Source organism: Carettochelys insculpta, chromosome 16 (genome assembly GCF_033958435.1).
Source record: "Carettochelys insculpta isolate YL-2023 chromosome 16, ASM3395843v1, whole genome shotgun sequence".
Taxonomy (NCBI): domain Eukaryota; kingdom Metazoa; phylum Chordata; order Testudines; family Carettochelyidae; genus Carettochelys; species Carettochelys insculpta.
In genome coordinates this window covers 36370495-36390136 of record NC_134152.1, presented here as the reverse complement: position 1 = coordinate 36390136, position 19642 = coordinate 36370495, and the positions used below count along the sequence as shown (strand labels likewise).

The 19642-nt window shown below is 53.6% G+C and overlaps 1 protein-coding gene across 7 annotated transcripts in view; it reads left to right on the top strand.

The window, feature by feature from the left end:
- PKD1 (polycystin 1, transient receptor potential channel interacting) overlaps window positions 1-19642 on the top strand; it is a 140922-nt gene that overhangs the window by 88139 nt on the left and 33141 nt on the right. For 6 of the 7 annotated variants that reach the window (XR_012647803.1, XM_075011127.1, XM_075011124.1 and 3 more), the window contains 10 exons: window positions 1962-2108; window positions 4470-4613; window positions 5766-6045; window positions 9616-9832; window positions 11829-11988; window positions 13508-13660; window positions 14893-15054; window positions 16061-16205; window positions 17105-17707; window positions 19260-19416. Coding sequence is in view for 6 of the 7 variants with exons in the window: in XM_075011127.1 (XP_074867228.1) it covers window positions 1962-2108; window positions 4470-4613; window positions 5766-6045; window positions 9616-9832; window positions 11829-11988; window positions 13508-13660; window positions 14893-15054; window positions 16061-16205; window positions 17105-17707; window positions 19260-19416 (2168 nt within the window). In the remaining variant the exon portion in view is untranslated. The remainder of the gene's footprint in view (window positions 1-1961; window positions 2109-4469; window positions 4614-5765; window positions 6046-9615; window positions 9833-11828; window positions 11989-13507; window positions 13661-14892; window positions 15055-16060; window positions 16206-17104; window positions 17708-19259; window positions 19417-19642) is intronic. The other variant, XM_075011128.1, reaches the window with a different exon arrangement.

Below are 19642 nucleotides of genomic sequence, written 5' to 3'. Positions count from 1 at the left end.
AAGGCAATCTGAGGTCTTGAAACAAGTGCCATGCAACCTGTCCTGATTCCTGTACCCTTTTCAGGAGTCAGATTTGTTCGGCATACCGTCAAGTTACACCTCACTTAATAACTACTTATGGTAAACTCTGATATCCGGCAACCCAGGACTGGGAGGTTGCTGGATATTCAAATATTCCGGTTAATGGAAAGCTGCTTGGGGAAAGCACAGTCAGGGGTCAGTGCCCCCCACACCCTCCAGTAAGAAAATTCAGCTCCTCCCACCCCCAATGCCAGCTCCCATTCAACTACTGCCCTATTTACCTTACGGTGGGGATAGCAGAAGCTACTTGCTGGGTGGCAGACACCACCACGGACATTGCCACGTGGCTTGAGGAGCTGCTTGCAGAGCGTCGGCATAGACGTGCCTGCAAGGAGCTGCTTGTGGGGAACAATGCAGCACGAGGAATCTGGGGGGCTCCTGCTCAGCCTGGAGTGGGGGCTCATGCAGCACCCCAGGAACGACTCGGGGGGTGGGAAGGAAGCCATGTTTGCTGGCATTATGCCAGATATCTGAGCGTTCCAGTTGATTAAATAATGGATAAACAAGAGTTTACTGTACTTACAAAAATATCACAGAATACAACTGAAAAATGTCCTGATTTTTGACCATCTTACTATCAAATAAATGAATTGGAATAGAAATATTGTACTTACATCTTAGCATCAGGCATGTGAAGCAGTAGAAAAGTCATTGTCTGAATGAACTCCCAGATTGTTCTGACTTTACTTGTGTTCTTATATAGCCTGTTGTAAAATACGCAAATATCTAGATGAGTGGATGTACCCTCTGGCAGACCTTGATGTACCCCCAAGGGTACACATAGCCCTGGTTGAGAAACACTGGCTTATAATGCTTATATGATATTCCTGGCCACCTTCCTGTTTGCAGGGAGCCAAGGAGCTCTCGCTGCATCTGCCATTGCACCTGGCCTCTGGCTAACTTTTCTGATATTGCTGGTGCTTTAATTGTCTGAAGGGATTACAAAGAGGAGCACCAATACAGAGTTGAGCAGGCTCTGAGTTACACAGTTGTGTTCTAAGCCTGCTCCCAGTAGAGTCCTTTAAAACTTTCAGTAGCAGCAGAAGCCAAGTGAAGCTTTTGCAGAATAAACCCAGAAACCAGATGAGTACAGGGTACTGGTTTTCTGATTGACACATTCAACCAACCTTGGTCACCAATAAAAAAGAGCTCCCATCCGAGCCTCATGGCAAACGCTCTTGATGAATATTGTCGTGTTGACGCCAAACTGTCTTGTTAATTGGTAACAGAGAGTTACTGATGTTAGTCTGCAGTGTTAGTGTGCATTCTAACAAGACAAACAGCAGTCATGGAGCACCTGAAAGACTAACAAAGTAATTTCTTAGGTGATGAGCTTTCATGGGACAGACCCACTGCTACAGAGGTAGATCTTCATCTCCATCTCCATCTGAAGAAGTGGGTCTGTCCCACGAAAGCTCATCACCTAAGAAAATATTGTGTTAGTCTTTCAAATGCGCCATGACTGCTGTGTTGCCTTGTTAATTGGAAGACTTTTTGTTTGGTCTTTTCTACTTTTTAAATGAAATAACAGAGGTTTGTGCATCAGACTTAGTGGTAACCTAAGTAGCATACTCATTTCTCTGGCTTCTGTTAGCATATTTATAGGATACTTATTAATAAAGAATTAATTTAACAAAATTAAAAATTGGAGGCCAGCCAAAGTATAGGTGTATTCCAAGCGCTGTTTAGTAACCTGATGGAAAATACAGTGTATTTAATGTTCCTCCACCTGATCTCCTCAGCCACAAACCAAGGGGGGTTGAAATGTGGAATTTATAGCAAGAACTGATTTGTCTGAAGTGGAATGTGTTGGCTACAGACTAATGCAGCATGCACCAGTGCCAAAGAGGCTTTGAATGTTCTTTTCTCCTTGCGAGCAGAACTTGCCGGTAGGGTGCTCTCTGCATTTCAATGCCGCAGGAGGCGTCGTCACCATTTCCAAAGCAATACTAGAAGCAGATGTGGAGTATACGTTCGACCTCACTGTCTGGAAGACGGGTATGAATCCCGAGTCCACAAATCAAACCGTACGTACCTCTGCCCTCACCGCGCTTATATGTTTGCTTCTGGGTGCAGGTGACATGTAGGGTCATACGCCCCTTTCCAAGTGAAGTATGGCTGGCTTTTAGGATACCCACCATTAGAGCTAGGTCCCTAGTCTTACTGCTGTCCTGATTCCACTTTGCAGAAGGGTGACAAAGGTAACAGGACTGTAGAGCTTGCTGCTGTCAGCATTAATTGGCAGGGAGGCAGAAAGCAATCAAAGGAGAGATCTGGGTGCAATCTGCCTGTGATCCCCCCAGAGTCCTCAAGCTCTCACTGTCCATGGCTTTCAGCAGGATAAACACCACAGATTGATGGACACACTTTAAATTTCCAGAAGGCAGCAGATCAGATGGCAACTGTAAAGCATTTTGTTGTGTTTCTTCCTTTAGGCCTTTTTTTTTTTTTTTTTTTTTTTAAAGAGCACGCTGCCTCTCTGTGTCTGCCTGTGCCATGTTCATGACCTGATCATGCCTGGCTCTAGTTCACGGCAGATCAGACTCTGAACATGGCTGATCTACCTTGGGAGAATATAGGCTGCTGCATCCCAGAGAGTTAACAACTGATCTATCAATATGTGCAGCAAGGTCGAGCCCCACCCCTAATTCCACTCCCTGGCACTGTGCCATTTCCAAATTGTCCCCGGTGGGGCAAGCTCTCTCAGGGCTGGTCCTGGCTTTTGCTGTCACTTGTTCCCACCCATTTTTCCTTTTTTTTTCTTTAAGAAAAAAAAAGATAGTTTTTTAAAGGTCTGTTGTTTATGTCAGATTAAGCTGAACACTGAGCGCATCTGCAGTCCGTCAGCACTTAGGGTTTATGTCAGAAACATTCATCATGGTGCATTTGGCAATTAAAAGCCGTAGTTGGTCTGAAAGTGGAAACTGTGACTGCCTAGGTTTTTAAATCAAAGCTGGAGGATGAAGCAAAAAATTAAATTGATAGTAAGGAGTGTCCTTGAAAGACTATATCAGCTTTCCACGCATGAGTGCAAAACAATTAAACCAGTGTCATAGGAAATCTGCAAAGACTTCAGTGCTCTTACCCATAACTTGGTGGAACACTTCTGTTCTTTTAAAAGCCTGCCATATTAAACAATATCTGTATTATTGCCACTTTTTGCATTCCAAATATTCATTATGCAGGGCCCAGGGCTCAGGCCAACTCTACACAGTGCTGCTTGGTAGGGGATCAAAGGAGCTTAAGAGAAGTTCAGAGATAATACCGCGATAGCCAGGGTGCCTGAGAGAACAGTGATTCTGAAGTTCTTCTCCTGCATAGTGCTTTTTAGGAGAGGCGCGTCAGCAGTAACCAGCTGCACAGGAGAAGTTGAGAGGAGAGTCTGGGCACTGTCCCTGGTGGAGATGCTCGCTGTTCACGTCCTGCAGAGTGTAATGCATTCATTGCCAGTAGGAGCTGCTGTTATAGCTCCTTTGATCATCTCTCACGTCTTTCAAAGACGCTTAAAAATACATATTTAGAAGGCCGACTATACAAGGCAGTGACATAGAGAATGTCCCACACAGAGCCATGCAGGCCTAAGACCTGGCACAAAAGCTCAGGCTGAGCACTGAGGATCTCAGCAGGACCAAGGGAAGAAGGTGCTGCTGCAGGACCAAGGGGACCTTGCATTGAGAAGAATGCCCAGGGGACCTAGGGCAGGCACAGATCCAGGGCCTGTCTTGCATCCTCTGTACTGGAGAACAGACAGCCCCCCATTGTTCAGGGCTCTGTGGCAAGCAGAGTGTCAGTCCTGCCTCCCCCTCTTTGCATTAGAACCTTGCCAGTTGCACTGGCTCAGGACTTGCTGCAGCTGTGGAGGAAGGACCAGAGATTTGGCCCACACAAAGTCAAGGCAAGTTGCAGAAGTTTCCAAGGTCAGATGTGTGCCAGATGTTTGATCTCAGATCCAGATGGATCTTCCCTCTCTAGATATCTTCTGTGGAGAGCACAGGTCAGTCTTAATTGGGGTGAGAGTGATGTTTTTTGAAGGATGCCTCATATCTTTCACAAAACAAAATAACCAGCCACGTAGTGTCTAGGTCCTAAAGGTGAAACCCTGTGAAGCTGATGCATGGCTTGTCCCACTTAAGCACACTGGGAATCTCAGAGGGCTTCAGTGAACTTAAGTCATGCATAGGCCCTGTTCTGGTCCCTCTGTCTGGGGTGAATTTCACCCTAAATACACATCATGAACTCCCCTGCAGAGAACCAGGCACAAGGACATTTGCAAACCAGCTAGAGGTAGGTAGGAAGATTACCTTTGGCTTTTCTGAGCATCCTGGTTGCTTCAGACAAGGAATGGGAGTCTCCTGAGCTGTTCTCTTGCTCTTCCTTCCTCCTCTCAGGTGTTGATCAAGAAGGGAAGGGTCCCTATTGTGTCCATAGAATGTGTTTCCTGCAAAGCCCAGTCTGTCTATGAAGTCAGCAAGAGCTCCTACGTCTACCTGGAGGGCACCTGCAGGAACTGCCAGAATGACTCCAAGCTTGGGGTAAGGTGGTGATGGGGAAGCTATTGCTGCTGCAGGCAAAATTGATGCCTTTTATTTTAGGGGAGCAGTCAGGGTAGAATGGAGTGGAAAATAAACACCCTTGATGTGACCTGCCAAGAGCAAAGGAGGAGCAGGGATCTGAGGCATTGGTCAGCCTCAGGCCAGCAGACAGGGCAGCAACCACTTAAGGCCCCTGTGGGAGCATCACTCTGCTGCTCTGTGCGGCTTCTGAGAGGGGACCATCACCCTGCTGTGGAGAGTGCTAAGGGCTGGCTGTCCTTGGCCCACCCCTTCTGGGGGCATGGAGCGAGCCCCCACCCGCACACACCTTGCCCCCAGGCCCATGGCAGTTGTTGGTCAGTGTATGGACAATTCTGGCTGGGTGCTTGAGAAAGATTTGACTGGCATGCCCTGGTCTCTTGCAGTCCCTTGCAAGAAGACTGGTTCCCAAGGGGTCAGAGCAGGTTCTCTTTGCAGGGAAGGGCATTGCCCCAATCACAGAGCCTGTCACCCACATCATGCCAGGTCTTTGCACAGCTGAGCCTGAAAGTTACCTGCAGCACCCACTGGAGCCGAGCCCTTCAGGTTCAGCAACAGCTGAAATCTGCTAGCCTATAAGGTGCCACAGGACTGCTCGTTGTTTTTGTGGATATGGACTAACACGGCTGCCCTTCTGATATCTGTGTCCTCAATGAGCCGAGCAGTTTCCTGCCTGTGTTTTCCAGCTCTCTCTCTCTTTCCGTGTGTCTCGTTGTCACGGTTGCATGTTTGTGCTACAGACAGTGACAATACAGGACACATTCAGCTTGCAGGCTGTGAAGGAAATGTGATCCCCTGAAGATTCCAGCGCTGTTTAATTTGATTTCCTGTGTTTTGCACTCTGTATTTTGAAATATTCTGTCCGTGGATGATGTAATCCCAGAGCCGAAAATGGATCTCATAGTGAAAATATTCCCACCAGACACTTTGGAAGCTTTCCAGTTCTTGTTGCTTCAGCACATGAGAACAAAGCTGAATTATCAACTGCAAATTTGGCAGCCTTTGCCCCTTCTATTCTATTTTTTCCCTTATGGACTCAGTCTGAAAACATTTCAGGGAGTAAACTCAGATTAAACCAGCTTTTCTCCCATCTTTCTCCCTTCATCTCCATAGAGATGGGCAGCACATAGCTTTAAAAACAAGTCTCTCATCTTGGACAAAACCACCACCTCCACTGGCAACACCGGAATGAACCTGGTCTTACGCCCAGGGGCCTTGAAGGATGGGGAAGGATACACTTTTACCCTTCATATCACTGACCTCACAACGGGGGAGGAAGGTTATGCTTCCATGGACCTGCTCCCGAACCGGCCCCCCATTGGAGGAGTGTGTCAGCTCTCTCCAAATGAAGAGGTCCAGGCGCTGATGGCCAAGGTTCACTTTGAATGTGCAGGTGAGAGCATGGCCAGAGGTCAGCCTGGCATTCCTGCTGCACGTCAGCGAGCGTATTTCACACACCTCGTGAGTTACTAGCTGCATGTGTTCTTGGTGCTGCAGAATTCTTGCTCTCTGCCCTCCACTCCAGCTCTGTTCCTAAGGGTACCTGTGGATAGGTCAGATTTTCATAAGCAGACCCTTAGTTTTTCAGGTCCCAAACTGCATGCCCATTGAGCCAGCCAGCTAAGTGGGTTGAGTGGGTAAAACTGAGTTTTGGGTGTGAGTGCCCAAAATTACATCATCCTTCCCCATCCCTTCTTTCACACAACTCAGAAGCTGGACACCCCTTAGTGGCCACTTCGGAAATGTGGCCTGAATGATGCCATTCCAATCCCACTGCCCAAATATAGTGTCCTTTCCTGCAAATGACTTCTGATGCAGTCACAGGGATGAAAATATCTAGCCCAATGATGCAAAAAGCTGACTGTTCTCTGTAACATAGTGCAGTGGGTCAGCAAGTACGTGTCTCTGAAACTGACCCCCCAGCTATCCCAAATGATTAGAACTAGAGATTCCTGCTTGTATCGCATGCGAATGCTGGGATTCAGCATTTCCAGTGGTTGGGTGAATAGCCTTTTAGTGCTATTTTCCCTTTTGTGATGGGGAACATGTTGCAGTTTAAATTGGGGGGAAAGGGAGAATGGAACCAGCGTGATGCAATTTTAATATCTGGCATATTTGACCTGCCAGTGCTAAGGATGAAAACTTCGCACCTTTGGCATTAAGGGGTTCGCAGCTGTTAGTAGTAAGCAGGGACAAAGTGCTGGATACAAAATACATACCAACGGGCACTCTGCAGTGTAATAAACCGTCTGTTCTTAAGGCTGGTAAGCCGTGCTCTGTTGAGCTGTAACAGAGGCCTCAGGCTCATGGCAGCTTTCACAGGGCTTTTGTCTAGGCCATTGCATATTGTCTGGGACCTTGGATATGCATTGTGTTCAGCCTCTGCATTACCATGGAATTTGTCCTGGCTTTCTGACCGCTCTTGAGCTGGAGGAGCATGTGGCTTTTCCCATGGTGGTGTGTTGCTTTCTCTAGGGCAGGACTGGGGAAACATGTTTTGGGTCAGGGACCACTGACCCACTGAAAAATCAGTCGGGGGCCACACAAAACTGAGAAGCAGGGTTACAAAAATAAACAACTGTTCGCTGATGTGGCTCCCAGGTGAAACCCATGTGGCTCCCCTCATGCTCCAGCCCCACATGGTGGAGGGAGTAGAGGGGGTGACAAGGCTCAGGGCTTCCCCCAAATTAACTCTTCTGTGGACCTGGGACCAGCAGATTTTGGGGGCCCTCCTAGGCTCAGGGGTGAGGTCCTAAATGGGGGCTTCAACATGCAGGAGGGTGTTGCTGGGGAGTGGGATAGTGATAGTGGTGTGGGTCTGGTGGGAGGGAGGGTGCAGGTTGTGGGGCTGGGCAGGAGGTAGGATTCAGGAGGGGGTGGGGGTCTGGGCAGCAGATGGGGAGAGGAGATTGAGTGCAGGAGGAGTCTGGGCGGCATCTGGGCAGGAGATAGGGAGCGGGGAGGCTGGGGGTGGAGTTCTGGGCAGGAGGTGGGGTGCAGAAGGGGTCGGTGGGGCGCAGGAGGTGTTGGTGGGTCTGGGCAGGAGGTGGGGCACAGGAGGGGTCGGGGATTCTGGACAGGAGGTGGGGCGCAGGAGGGGACAGTGGGTCTGAGCAGGAGGGGCACAGGAGGGGTCGGGGGTCGGGGAGTCTGGGCAGGAGGGGGGGCAGGAGGGGTCGGGGGGTCTGGGCAGGAGGTGGGGGGCAGGAGGGGTTGGGGCAGGAGGAGGGGGGCAGGAGGGGTCAGGGGGTTGGGGCAGGAGGGGTCGGGGCAGGAGGAGGGGCGCAGGAGGGGTCGGGGCAGGAGGAGGGGGTCAGGAGGGGTTGGGGGGTCTGGGCAGGAGGAGGGGGGCAGGAGGGGTCGGGGGTCAGGGCAGAGGGGTCGGGGGGTCTGGGCAGGAGGAGGGGGGCAGGAGGGGTCGGGGGTCAGGGCAGGAGGGGTCGGGGGGTTGGGGCAGGAGGAGGGGGGCAGGACGGGATGGTGGGTCGGGGCAGGAGGAGGGGGGCAGGAGGGGTCAGGGCAGGAGGAGGGGGGGAGGAGGGGTCGGGGGGTCGGGGCAGGAGGAGGGGCGCAGGAGGGGTCGGGGAAGGAGGAGGGGGGCAGGAGGGGTCGGGGGGTCGGGGCAGGAGGAGGGGCGCAGGAGGGGTCGGGGGGTCGGGGCAGGAGGAGGGGGGCAGGAGGGGTCGGGGGGTCGGGGCAGGAGAAGGGGCGCAGGAGGGGTCGGGGCAGGAGGAGTGGGGCAGGAGGGGTCGGGGGTCTGGGCAGGAGGAGGGGGGCAGGAGGAGGAGGGCAGGACGGGATGGTGGGTCTGCGCAGGAGGAGGGGTCGGGGCAGGAGGAGGGGGGCAGGAGGGGTCGGGGGTCGGGGCAGGAGGAGGGGCGCAGGAGGGGTCGGGGGTCGGGGCAGGAGGAGGGGGGCAGGAGGGGTCGGGGGTCCGGGCAGGAGGGAGGGTGCCTGAGGCCTATGGGGGGCGCTTCTGGGTGCAGCTTGCTGGGGCAGACGTACCTCCCCCTCGCCCTTCGGCCGGCTGTGACTGGCAGGGTAGTGGGGGGGAAGGTCCCGGCACTGCTGTTCTCCCCGCTGCGGGGTGGGGTGGAGCACTCCGAGCTGCTCCCTCCCACTTCCAGGCAGAGCCCTCGGGCTGCATCTGGCTCCCGAGCCTCCCGCAGCCCGAGTGGGGCGCTGGCGCTGGCTCTTGGGCCTGGGGGGGGCCGTGGGCTGGAGCGTCAGTGTGGGCTCCCAGCTAGAGGGAGCTCTGAGCCCTGGGCCTCACCAGCCGGAGTCCAGACAAGCGATGGGCTGAGCCCAGCCCACACCCCTGCGCTGCTGAATGAACAGCTCACCCTTGAGGGCTGCACAGGACGTTTTGCCTCCAGTACGTTTTACGCTCCAGGTCGGTTTTGGGTGTGGGGCTTTTTTGGTTACTCTCCCTCCGGGGAGCTTCGCCTGCCTCTGCCGCTGGCGCAGGCAGGTCGCTCGCCAGGGTGATGGGGGTCTCTCTCCTGCCATCATTTCCCTGCCTCTTCTCTGCCTGTGGCACATGCTAGTCTAGCTCCCTGTGGGCTGCGATACTTCGGGGGCAGGCTGAGTGGGCCTGGGGGCCTGCGGCACGCAGGAATCCAGTGATTCCTTCTGGCCCGAAACTCTGCTTTGGGCTTTGTCTCCTGGGTCCCTCAGTCAGTGCTTTGGGCTGTTAGTCCAGTCGATCCCTCTCTGCCAGGGCGGCAGGGCCGTTCGCGGTGGATGAGGTGGCGGTAAAGAGAACGGGGGATGTAACAGTGCAGCATTATGCCAACCAAGGGCCGAGAGTAACGTACGAGAAGGGAGGCACTGCAGGTCCGAGCAACCGTTAATGATGGACTTAAAAGCCTGATCCTCAGTGCTCAAGGCAAGAGCTGTTGCTAGGCCTGGCTTAAAGGTGCACATGGATCCCTTGATGCTCCGCCATGTGCTTGGCTTGCAGGCTGGAGAGACACGGAGGACGAAGAGGCCCCCTTGGTGTACATCCTCTTGGCCACCCGCTGCAAGGCGGGGCAGTGCGAGGAGTTCGGCATGTACAAAGGCAGCCGCTCGGAGCACAGCGTCTTCCTCCCACCTGGCTTCAGTGCAAACAGCTTCCGCGTGTACGTTTCTGTGCTTGTGCAGGATCAGCTGGGAGCGACGGTTGTGGCCCTCAACCGGTAAGGTGCTCCTTTTACAGACAGGGGAGCCACGGCAGGGTGCGGGAAGGGACGGTTCCCCAGCCACATGGCGAAGCAGGGGTCAAGCTGAGCGCAGAGTTCAGGAATCCCAAATCACAAGTCTGAGCCCTGGGCTTAAGAGCTGTGCATTGGGCTTGTCTGCTCGAGGTCCATGGCTCCTTCATAAGCTGCGTTCCTGCTGCCCCAGGCCTGCTGCAGAAACATCACCTGCGCTGGCGGCAGACAGCATCAGTGAAATACCGGGCCCGAGATGGAGCTCCAGGTCTTACAGGTGGTCTGTCAAAGGCTGGGATGGGTAAAACACTGTGGGGTGCGGACTTCTGTCATGCCTCTTCTGGAGGTGGAGGAAGGATTTTATACTCCCGCCAGGCCCTCACAAGCCGTCACTTCTCTGACAGACACACCCCAACGTTCACTCTGCCTTTAACCATCCGTTGACAGCGTGTTTGTCTTGCACACGCTTCCTCTCCTCCTTCATTGCAATCAAACCCAAGCACCCTTTGGAAATCTGTCTAGGCCTCCTCTGGTGCACCGTAAGTTTCCTTCTCCACTGCCAGATGTGGCCGCTCAACCTGTAAAGCTTGAGAGAAGTCTTGTTAAGAGAGATTTAAAGCCCCTTGCACGTGCTTTTTGCCGTATCGGAAATCTCATTCCTTTGGCCATGCATCTTGGTGTACAGCCCTGCTTCCCTCTTGAGACATGGCTTCGTTTTCTAGGAGATCGCTCCTCTCAATTTTTACAAGCACCATTGTTTGTAGGCAGTGTATCAAGCACAGAAGCTGTGACTGGCCCATATTTCAGTTGGGGGGAAGAAGAATTTAATGCTCCATTCCTGCCCCTAACAAATGGCTGCGTTTTAATGAGCGGTTCACAGGGAGAGCCAGATGAATAAGTGGTACCTGGCCCATTTATCTTGGAAATCTCCCTGCTTGTGCTGTGAGCTTGCTCTGCATGTGGTCCCTCCTCTGCAGCCGGAACCCTAGAAGCAGCAGGGAGATGGGGCTTGGAATAATCTTGTGTCCCACTGCTGACAAGCAGGGGAAGAGCAGTGGTTAGCACATGTGGGCACACTCCTGGGTTTGGGTCTGGGGGTCGCTGGGACAGGTCCCAGCAGAGGCTGATGTCTGACAATCTCATCAGTAGTGGACAAAACAGCCGCCATGCCCCCAACAAGTGCATTTACCCGGTGCACCTTTTAGGCCCCCACAGACCAAACCCAAGCTACAAATGCCCCTGGGACCCTAGGAATGACTCCTCTACAGCAGAGGTCAGCAGCCTTTCCAAGGCGGAGTGCTGAAATGTGACCTTTCGGCTGGTCCGAGTGCCAGTGATACTTTTTAAGGTCACTAATAGTCCTACTTACAACAGCTTCTGTAACAAATAAATGAAGAGGCAGAGCTTTGCTGGTTAGGTGGAGGTTGGCTGGTCTTTTGTTAATCCACAGGCGGCACTGCTTTGAGCAAGCTCCCGGCTGCATGGGGAAGGAATGGGTCTGAGCTCCCGCCTCGCGTGCTGATGAAAATCAGCCGCCATGCCACTCCTGGCACCTGTGCCGGGGGCGGCTGCCCCTGCTCTACAGTCTAAGGGTTTAAGAATCACACTTCTTGGAATCCCTTAGAGGCCAGAGGACCAAGCCAAGGTCTCAAGTGGGCTGAAGACTTGATTCTTCCTGGTGCTTCGTAAGCTCCCTAGCATTGAACCCAGAACTCACTCCGAGGACCAGACACCTCTCCTGTGCCAGGCTGTTGGTTTGGTCGAGTTACGCCAGGAAAGAATTCAGCCCTTTGTCTCCATCACTCAGAAACAGGCCTCACCTCCCCTTGGGGCTGGGGTCTGAGATGAGCCGGTCCAAGCCAGGGGTCCGAGCAGGAGTCGGTGACGCTCCAGTGACTCTCTAGAAGCTACGTGCGGGGAGAGGGTGACAGTCATTGCGATAGTTGACTCTTTACAAACTGAGTACCTCTTTCCCTTGTAGCTCCATGACCATCACCCTGCCAACGCCTGCTGCTGGAGCCCACAGCCTCTCACAGTGGCTCTACAATCAGACTGACACAGTGCTCCAGGGCTTGGTGAAGCAGGGGGATCCGCAGAATGTCATCGAGTACTCCCTGGCCCTCATTACCATCTTAAATGAGGTAAAGCAGCACGGGCTGCCCTGCTGCAGGCTCTGGCCAGCTGGCCACTCCTTGTCCAGTCCAGGAGCTCCCCTGGGGCCTGAGGGGGACTGACAGTCTCCCAAGGAAGTTAGCGGGTGTCAGAGACTTGCTGTGGGATGTTGGGCTGGGCTGGAGACCTGTGTGTGTCCCACTCACAGGATGGGTGTGTGAGAGAGAAGGGGGCGAGGGCAGAGCAGGCCCTGGAGAGGGAAGAATACTCTGCTCCCCCCAGCCTCAGAGCTGCTTTTTCTACCCCATATCTATACACTGCACTCACCAATGGAAACCCAGGCTGAGGCCCCCCTGGGGCCAGCTGTTGCCAGCTCTCCCTCTTGGCTTTTGGACACCTCAGTGGGAGTCACTGAGGCCTGCCTGGCCCAGCTGCCAGGGTGAATCAGCAGAACAGCTCCGCGCCTGCGCACGGTGCCCGACAGTGGGCTGCAAAGTACAACACATGGGTTTCACTCAACCACCATGTTCCCACTCTCCCTCCTTTCCCCTTCCCCCAGCCCCTTTGCCCATTGTCAGTCCTGTCTCAGTCAGGGCCCAGTCCCAGCAGGTGTCATGCTCCCATAGATTTTTGTGGGTCCCTCTTTCCCGCTGCTACTGAGCATCGTCCCATCCTTTGGATGGAGCCCATCAGTGCTGGTCCCTCAGGGAGTCCCCACAGGGCTCTCCCTTCCCCAGCCCCGAAGGACTGAGCACACAGCTTTCTCAGCAATCCTGCACCAGTAGGTGAACAGGCGACAAGAGAACAGGCCCTGAACATCAGCTGTGGACCAGCCCATGGCAGTACAGGGGGCACAGATGGTTGCGCCAATCCAACCCTCCTGAATCTTCCATAGCATAAAATTGTGTCTCAAACACTGCAGAGTCATTGTGCCATTGGGGAGTCCAGTTTTCAAAACACAACCACTTACACAGGCGCTCTGAGTGCCCCAATTTGTACTTTGCTGGGTAAATACCAGTTGGATACACCTTGGTACCCGTTCCAGCCTGCAGACCAGGGATGCCCTGTTAAGGCATCCCTCTGAGACACACAATTAGACTAGAACACGCTGTTGAAAGCTGGGCCCACTGACTGGCCCAGGTAACAACTGCACAGGCAAGAGATGGGAGATCTGATACAGGCACGCAGCTGCTTTGAAGAGGGACCTGCTGGAGAGAGACAAGAACGTTCTGAGAGGTGGCAGAAGCTGCAGAGGAGAAAGCTCTTTCACTGCTGTTGCAAGAGTGCCTCCTACCCATTGCTACTAAGACTCTTTTCTGTCCTGCTGCCAGTTATTTTTTCCACTGGCTTCAGAAGGCAAAGAGGCTTTGAACTTTCAAAGTGTATCCAAGCAGCAGCGGCTGCCCTGTCTGAGCCTGCCGAGAACCCAGCTATCAGGGACTCCTGGCTGGGAAGTCATTGAATGCAGCAATGGAAACCTGGGGTGGAGCAGGACAGGTCCTGTTCTGCAAGAGTCCGATAAATCCCCCTGCTTTTGTTTCCCCACAGCACGAACACTTGATGTGCTCAGATGCCGAGACAGGGAACGAACGAGATCTTCGCACCTGGACGCGGAGGAACATCACCGAGACCCTCATATCCCTGAACGTCAAAACCGTGGACGACATCCAGCAGATCTCAGCTGCCCTTGCTCAGTGCACGGTAGGGGACCCTGCAGCCTCATTCCACTCTGGTGTGGAGGGACAGAAAGGGCAGCTCTTTCCATTCCTTGTTCTGCTTCCGCTTTGCTCATGCACATGGCTGGTGACACCTGGCGGGCGTGTGCTTCTGTCCATCCATCCGTAAGCGCAAACTTGATCACCTCCACTGTCCAGCCTGTGAGAGAGGAGTCTCCTCCCTTGCAGAGGTTACTGAAGAATTTATACCTGTCCTCTGGAAACAGCCCTGGCACAGTTGCTTGGCAGCAGGAGGCCCCGAGGCTCTAAGCCTCTCTCTGCCTGTTGGCGATTGGAGGGACTGCATTGTGCCAGCCTAGCCATTAAGCCCGGCTTCCTGGAGCTAGGGCTGCTTGCTGTTGGCTTCAGGAGTGACTTTTTCTGTTTCATCAGCTGGGCATCAAAAGAGTGAGCCCGGCTGTGTCGTGGGCGTGGCTGTGGGTGGCCAGCCAGTCATCCTTGCTAATCTCTATGGTGCCCAGCATCATGATTTCTGAGTTCCTTCCATATGCCCCGAAATAGCTCTGCAAGCTCGCTCACTGGGCCTCCAGCCTGGCGTGACTCAGACGCAGCACTGCTGAGCATCATGCACAAAATCCTTTTCCCCCGACCCCCTTTGCTTCCAACAGCCTGCTCACCAGACTCACTGCTGCCTGTTCTGCCTCTGGCCTTCCACTGAGCTCTGCCCCAGCCATCCGCCCCTGGGCTTCATTAACACGAGACACGCTTGTCCTCTGCTCATGTGCCTGCAGCCCAGCCCCTGACTGGACTGGAGCAGAGCTGGTCAGGAAGAAGCACTTTTGTCCTTCTGAGTTCAGTTTTGGTTCCAAACCAGAAGGAAAAGTCAAAATACCCAAAAGGTCGCGTGACAGAAGGTTTGAGATTGGAAACAGTGAAACAAGAAGCATTGTCATTTTGAAGTAACCTTTTTGTTTGCTTGTAGAAACGTTGGCTCAAAATTAAATTGCTCATTTCTATTCTCCCTACTGGGGTGGGGAAAAAATGTTAAAATTGACATTTTCCTGCAACTTTCTCTTTTGACAAAACCACACTTTCTGAGTGGACAATATTTCATGTCAGCTCTGCATCGTGGGTAACGGTCTCCCTGTTTCTTGGTAACAGTTTCCCCCATGACTCCCTTTTGCTGTCCTCTCTCTTCTTTCCTATGCTCTGAATAATGTGTTCTCCTCTTCTCTGCCCATGCTGTCTCTGATTCAGACGGTGTCTCAGGGCAGAGTGATGTCCTGTCGATTTCTGTCAGTACTGCTGTACAACTACAAGCTGTGGGGGCTTTCACACCCCTTTGTGCCACAAGCCGTTCTGACATCTGTGGTGAATACGTGGCTGACAAAAGGAAGAGGAGCTCGGAGCTGGGTGGTGGTAACCGCTTCCATGTGTTGAGTAGATTAGTGCCTTTGGGCCTGCCAAGCGCCCTGCAGACACAAACCCTTGCTTAAAACAGAACAGTCTGTTCCTTAGACGCCACTGGGAATGGAGGGGAGTGACGCTTATCAAAGCAGGGTGGTGAAATCCCACCCACAGCTCTAGGAAGGGTTTGGATGTTGGAGATGAATGTAATTAGAGCCCAAGCTTCCTGCCATTGTTGGCGATGGAAGAACCCTAGTTGCCTCTGTGTGGCTCCAGCAGGAGTGAGATTTGACACGGAGGTCACAACCTGAAAGGAGCAACAACAAGAGGCACATTCGCTCCTGGTGCCAGAATCTGGGGACTGGGGTGCTCTGTCTTGCCTTCAGGCATCCTCATCGGTGGGGAGTTTGGGGGGCTTGTGGAGGGTCAATTGCACTGGGGCCTGGAGCTCCCAGCTGCTGCTGCTGCTGCTACAGTAGGGGCAGTGGCTGGAGCCCCAGGCCCCTTTGAATTGCTGCCCAAGAGCCACAGGGCTGCTCTGCATGGCTGAGGGTTGGGAAGGCCCCCAGCACTGCAGTCTGGGTGAGGCTGAGGGCTGACTGGCCATGACTCTGCCCCAGGCCCCATCCCTTCTGGGGCACAAAGTGGAGCCCTGCCCACAGCTTGTCTCGGGGCCTGCGGTGGTTTCGTTGGTGCCTCTAGACAGGCTGTTATTGCAGTGTGAGGTGCTGTGATGCTATGATAAAGGGAACTTTAGACCTCAGTAGGTCGGTAGATGACAGTATCCTGTAAGAAGGTAAGTAGATGATTGAAAAAAGAGGGCTTGGTTCTGGATAACGTACAGTCCGAAGAGAAATATTGCACCCGTGGCACTCTGCGTCGGGTTCAGAGCCAGCAAAGCACCTCAGAGCCAGAGCGCTCAGCACTTTGCAGGACTGAACCTGGTACGTCCCCTGCACCGCACTGCCCTGTCTCCGGGATTGATTGCTGCAGGCTTAGCTGGTGTTTCTAATGGCAGGTGGCGAGCAAGGAGCTCCTCTGCCGAGCATGTCTGAACAGGACCTTGAGTAAGCTGGAAGACATGATGACCATCCTCCAGGGCGAAACCACTCAGGGCATCATGACGCCGACGGCCATCGCAGACAACATCTTCAACATTACGGGTCAGTTCTGGGGCTCCTTGCCCCAGGGACATGCTGGAGGGCACAGACATCACTGTGCAGGAGGTCAGATTTTAGAAGGTTACCAGGAAAGGACCAGGCTGGGAAAGCTGAAGGTGGAGGGGGATACTTAGGCCTTTCTCCTGGCTGGGAGATGTCCTGTCCGAAGGCTGCCCACAGCGGGTGTTAATCACAGAGGTGGGCCCGTGCCAAACCCTCTGTTTGAACAGCCCCCTCTTCCCCCAACTACTGTAGGTTGGCCCCCCGTAATCCATCACCTGTCCCATTTCCCCACTGTCATCCTGCTGGTACTGGTTCCCTGCTGGGGTATTTGGAAGTGACAGCCCCTGAATTAATGAAGCAGCTCATGCTCTTGGGAACGGCCCTTTTACAGCAAGCTTGAGACTAACAGAGGCAACTTCCAGATGTGTGGGCTGCCATGCACGGTCCCAGGGCGGGCCCTATTCTTGGCAGATGTGTTTGTAGAAACTCCTTTGGTCTCAGCACATATGGAGTACCTTTAAAGAAAGGCCCTTTATGCACCTGCTTGCAATGGGCTGCATTTGCAATTACATGACTCTTTGGAAGTTGGTTCTATTGGTTCTATCTATCTGTTTCCCTCCATCCGCTATTCTCTCAGTCATTTCACCGATGGGAGAGGAAGCCCATATCAGGTTCCTGGAACTTAACCACAGCGTAGGTGAGAGAAAACACAGAGATGCTGTGTTTTTAGCTAGGGACTCTAGCACTTTCATTGGGGAAGGCCATGTGTCGCAATGCTGGGAGTCCAACGTGACGTGAGTAAGGAGGATCCTTTCCTGAATATTGGGAAGTAGCTAAATATTTCCTAGGCTGTGGTACTCGCTGGTTCTCCATCTTCTGTTTTACTTCTCTCCTTACAGGGGACCTAATACACCTTGTCAACACAGTTCCACCTGAGTCAAAACTCCAGGGGTTGTGCAATGAACCTCACCAGGTGCTGGTGGCTTCCAAAGCCTACAGCCTGTCCTCCAGCCTGATGCGCATCCTCATGAAGTCCCGGGTGCTTAACGAGGAGCCCCTTGAACTGGTGGGGGGAGAAATTGTGGCCAAAGGCAAACGGTCTGACCCCCTCAACTTGCTCTGCTATGAAAACACGTTGGACTGCCAGTTCTCCATCCCCCAGGCTTTCAATGCTACCTTCTCCAACCTGACTGATGTGATCCAAGTCATACTCCGGGTGGACTCCAACCCCTTCCCCTTTGGCTACATCAGCAACTACACTGTATCCACAGAGGTGGCCTCCATGGAATTTCAAACCAACAATGGCACCCAGATTCCCATTGGGAGTCTGGACTCCGAGAAGGCCATCACGGTGATAATACTGAACAACTCTGGCATGAAGAACATCTCTGCTGGCTCCGCGGTCATTGCGGGAAAGACTTCGGTGAACCTAGTTGTTACGACAGAAAACAACAACCCGGAAGCAGGGCTGTACTTCCAGCTCACCTACCAAGTCTTAAACGGTAGGTACAGCACTCTTCCTGCGGTTCGGTCTGCTTGTCTTCCGAGGGGCTGCGAGAGCACAGGACGGGACCTGCCTGCATGCCCAGCGAGATCAGACACAAATCAAGCACGAGTTAGCACCATGCAGCACAGGGTTCAAGTTGAGAGCGGCACTGCACAGCATAACCCTACGGGAGTTACCGTCCCGTGGGACTAGAGCTCAAATCCTTTGCTCTCTGGTTCTCTCCTGAACCACTGGAGATGAAGGGGAATCCTGTTGACAGGGAACAGCCTCAGAGCTGTGTGTTCCAGTTACGCTGTGCAGGGTGGATGCTTTCCAAATGCTCAGAGTTGTGGTGTCATGATGTGGGTATATCATGGTCTCTGTGGACTTGCAGCCACTAGAGCAGCAATGGGCAGCCGGGGCTCGTGAGTGGGCTGCATGAGTGGCCTTCCTGCATCTCAGTGGGCCGCAAGATGGTTGTAGCCAAGACGGTCTCCTGGGATAGGGTAGTTTTGCTAAATGCACTTGCGTGCCTAGCGTTTGTGTCATGTGCCGATGGAACCGGAGCAGCACTTTGATTGGCTGCAGAGGGAGCACACGGCTCTCACAACACTGTGCACAACCTGCAGACACCTCCCTTCACGTGCCTTGGCTTTACGTGTGTGTCACAGTGGTAATACTGGTAGGAAAAAACTACGCAGATAGAGTCCAGCGGAATCTGGCCACCCTGCGTGTGAGCGTTGGTAACCGAAAGGTCTCACGGGCCACGCTTAGAACCCCAGTAGGCCACACCTGACCTGCGGGCCACAGGTTGTTCTCCACTGCTCTGGGGCGTGAGAGGCTCTTAGCATCGTGGGGAGGGTCTGAACTCCCTGCTTCAGAGGAGAGGAGAGATGGTGAGTCAGGGAGCCAGCTGGCACTCCTCTGAGCCCAGAAGCTGCACGGGTAGTAGAGGAGGTTCCTTGCAAGGGTCTGGCAGAGCCCAGCCCCAGGTCACACATTTCAGGCTTTGCTACCCCTCTCATGCACTCCTGGTGCCACTCTCCCCTTCCAGGAGGAACGCCAGACAGTTCTGGGCCTGCACTCACTGACATGACTGACAGTGTCAGACCGCAGAGGAGTGTCTCACTCTTGACGGGCTGGAGCTAATGGTACACAGTGAGAATGGCCTGTGTGTTACCTCTGGTGATAGCGACATGCTAAGTGGTCGTGGGATTGAGCATTTGTGCGTCAGTACCCAAGGCCAGTCCCACACTGCAGAGCACCCTCCATCCCTGCAGAGAGCAATGGAAACAGGAGGCATGTAAACCCTCATCAGCAGGTGCTCAGCACCTCTCAGGATGAATCCTTGCAACCAGTCCTGTAGGGGCTGCTGACCTGCGAGCGTGGTACCAGGAGTAGTGGCGCTTAACACTCACTTCCATAAATACCGTGGGTCCAATCTAGCGGTCCTCATGCAAACAAGACAGCTGCTGAGGTCAGCAGGATGGGGCCCATGTAAGTCAAGCCAAGCCAAGCCTGGTGTTTATAAAGCACTTTCCCTTCCTTCTCTTTCCTTCGCTGCCCAGATCGTTACCTCTCGAGTGAGCCGGAGCCGTTCATCGCAGCCTACCTCTCTCCTGCGCCTGCACCCAACGAGCACAACTGCAGCGCAGCCAAGAAGATTGGGCTGGAGGCCGTGCAGAGACGGGACCACAAGAGCTACACTTTCTTCATCTCTCCAAAGTAAGAGAACCCTCTCCCTGCACCCCTCACTCATGGGCATCCTGCCCATTCTGGCATCAGGCACACCTTGGTCACCCCTTGCCCAAAGCTGGGACACGTGCCCCTCTGCTTTTTGCAGGGAAAGCCCCATCCCAGGCAGAGCCCCACTGTAATTACTGTGATCCTCTGTGATGGCCATGGTCACCAAGGTCCCCTTGGGACTGTCACTTGTGCTGAAGTAACCCTG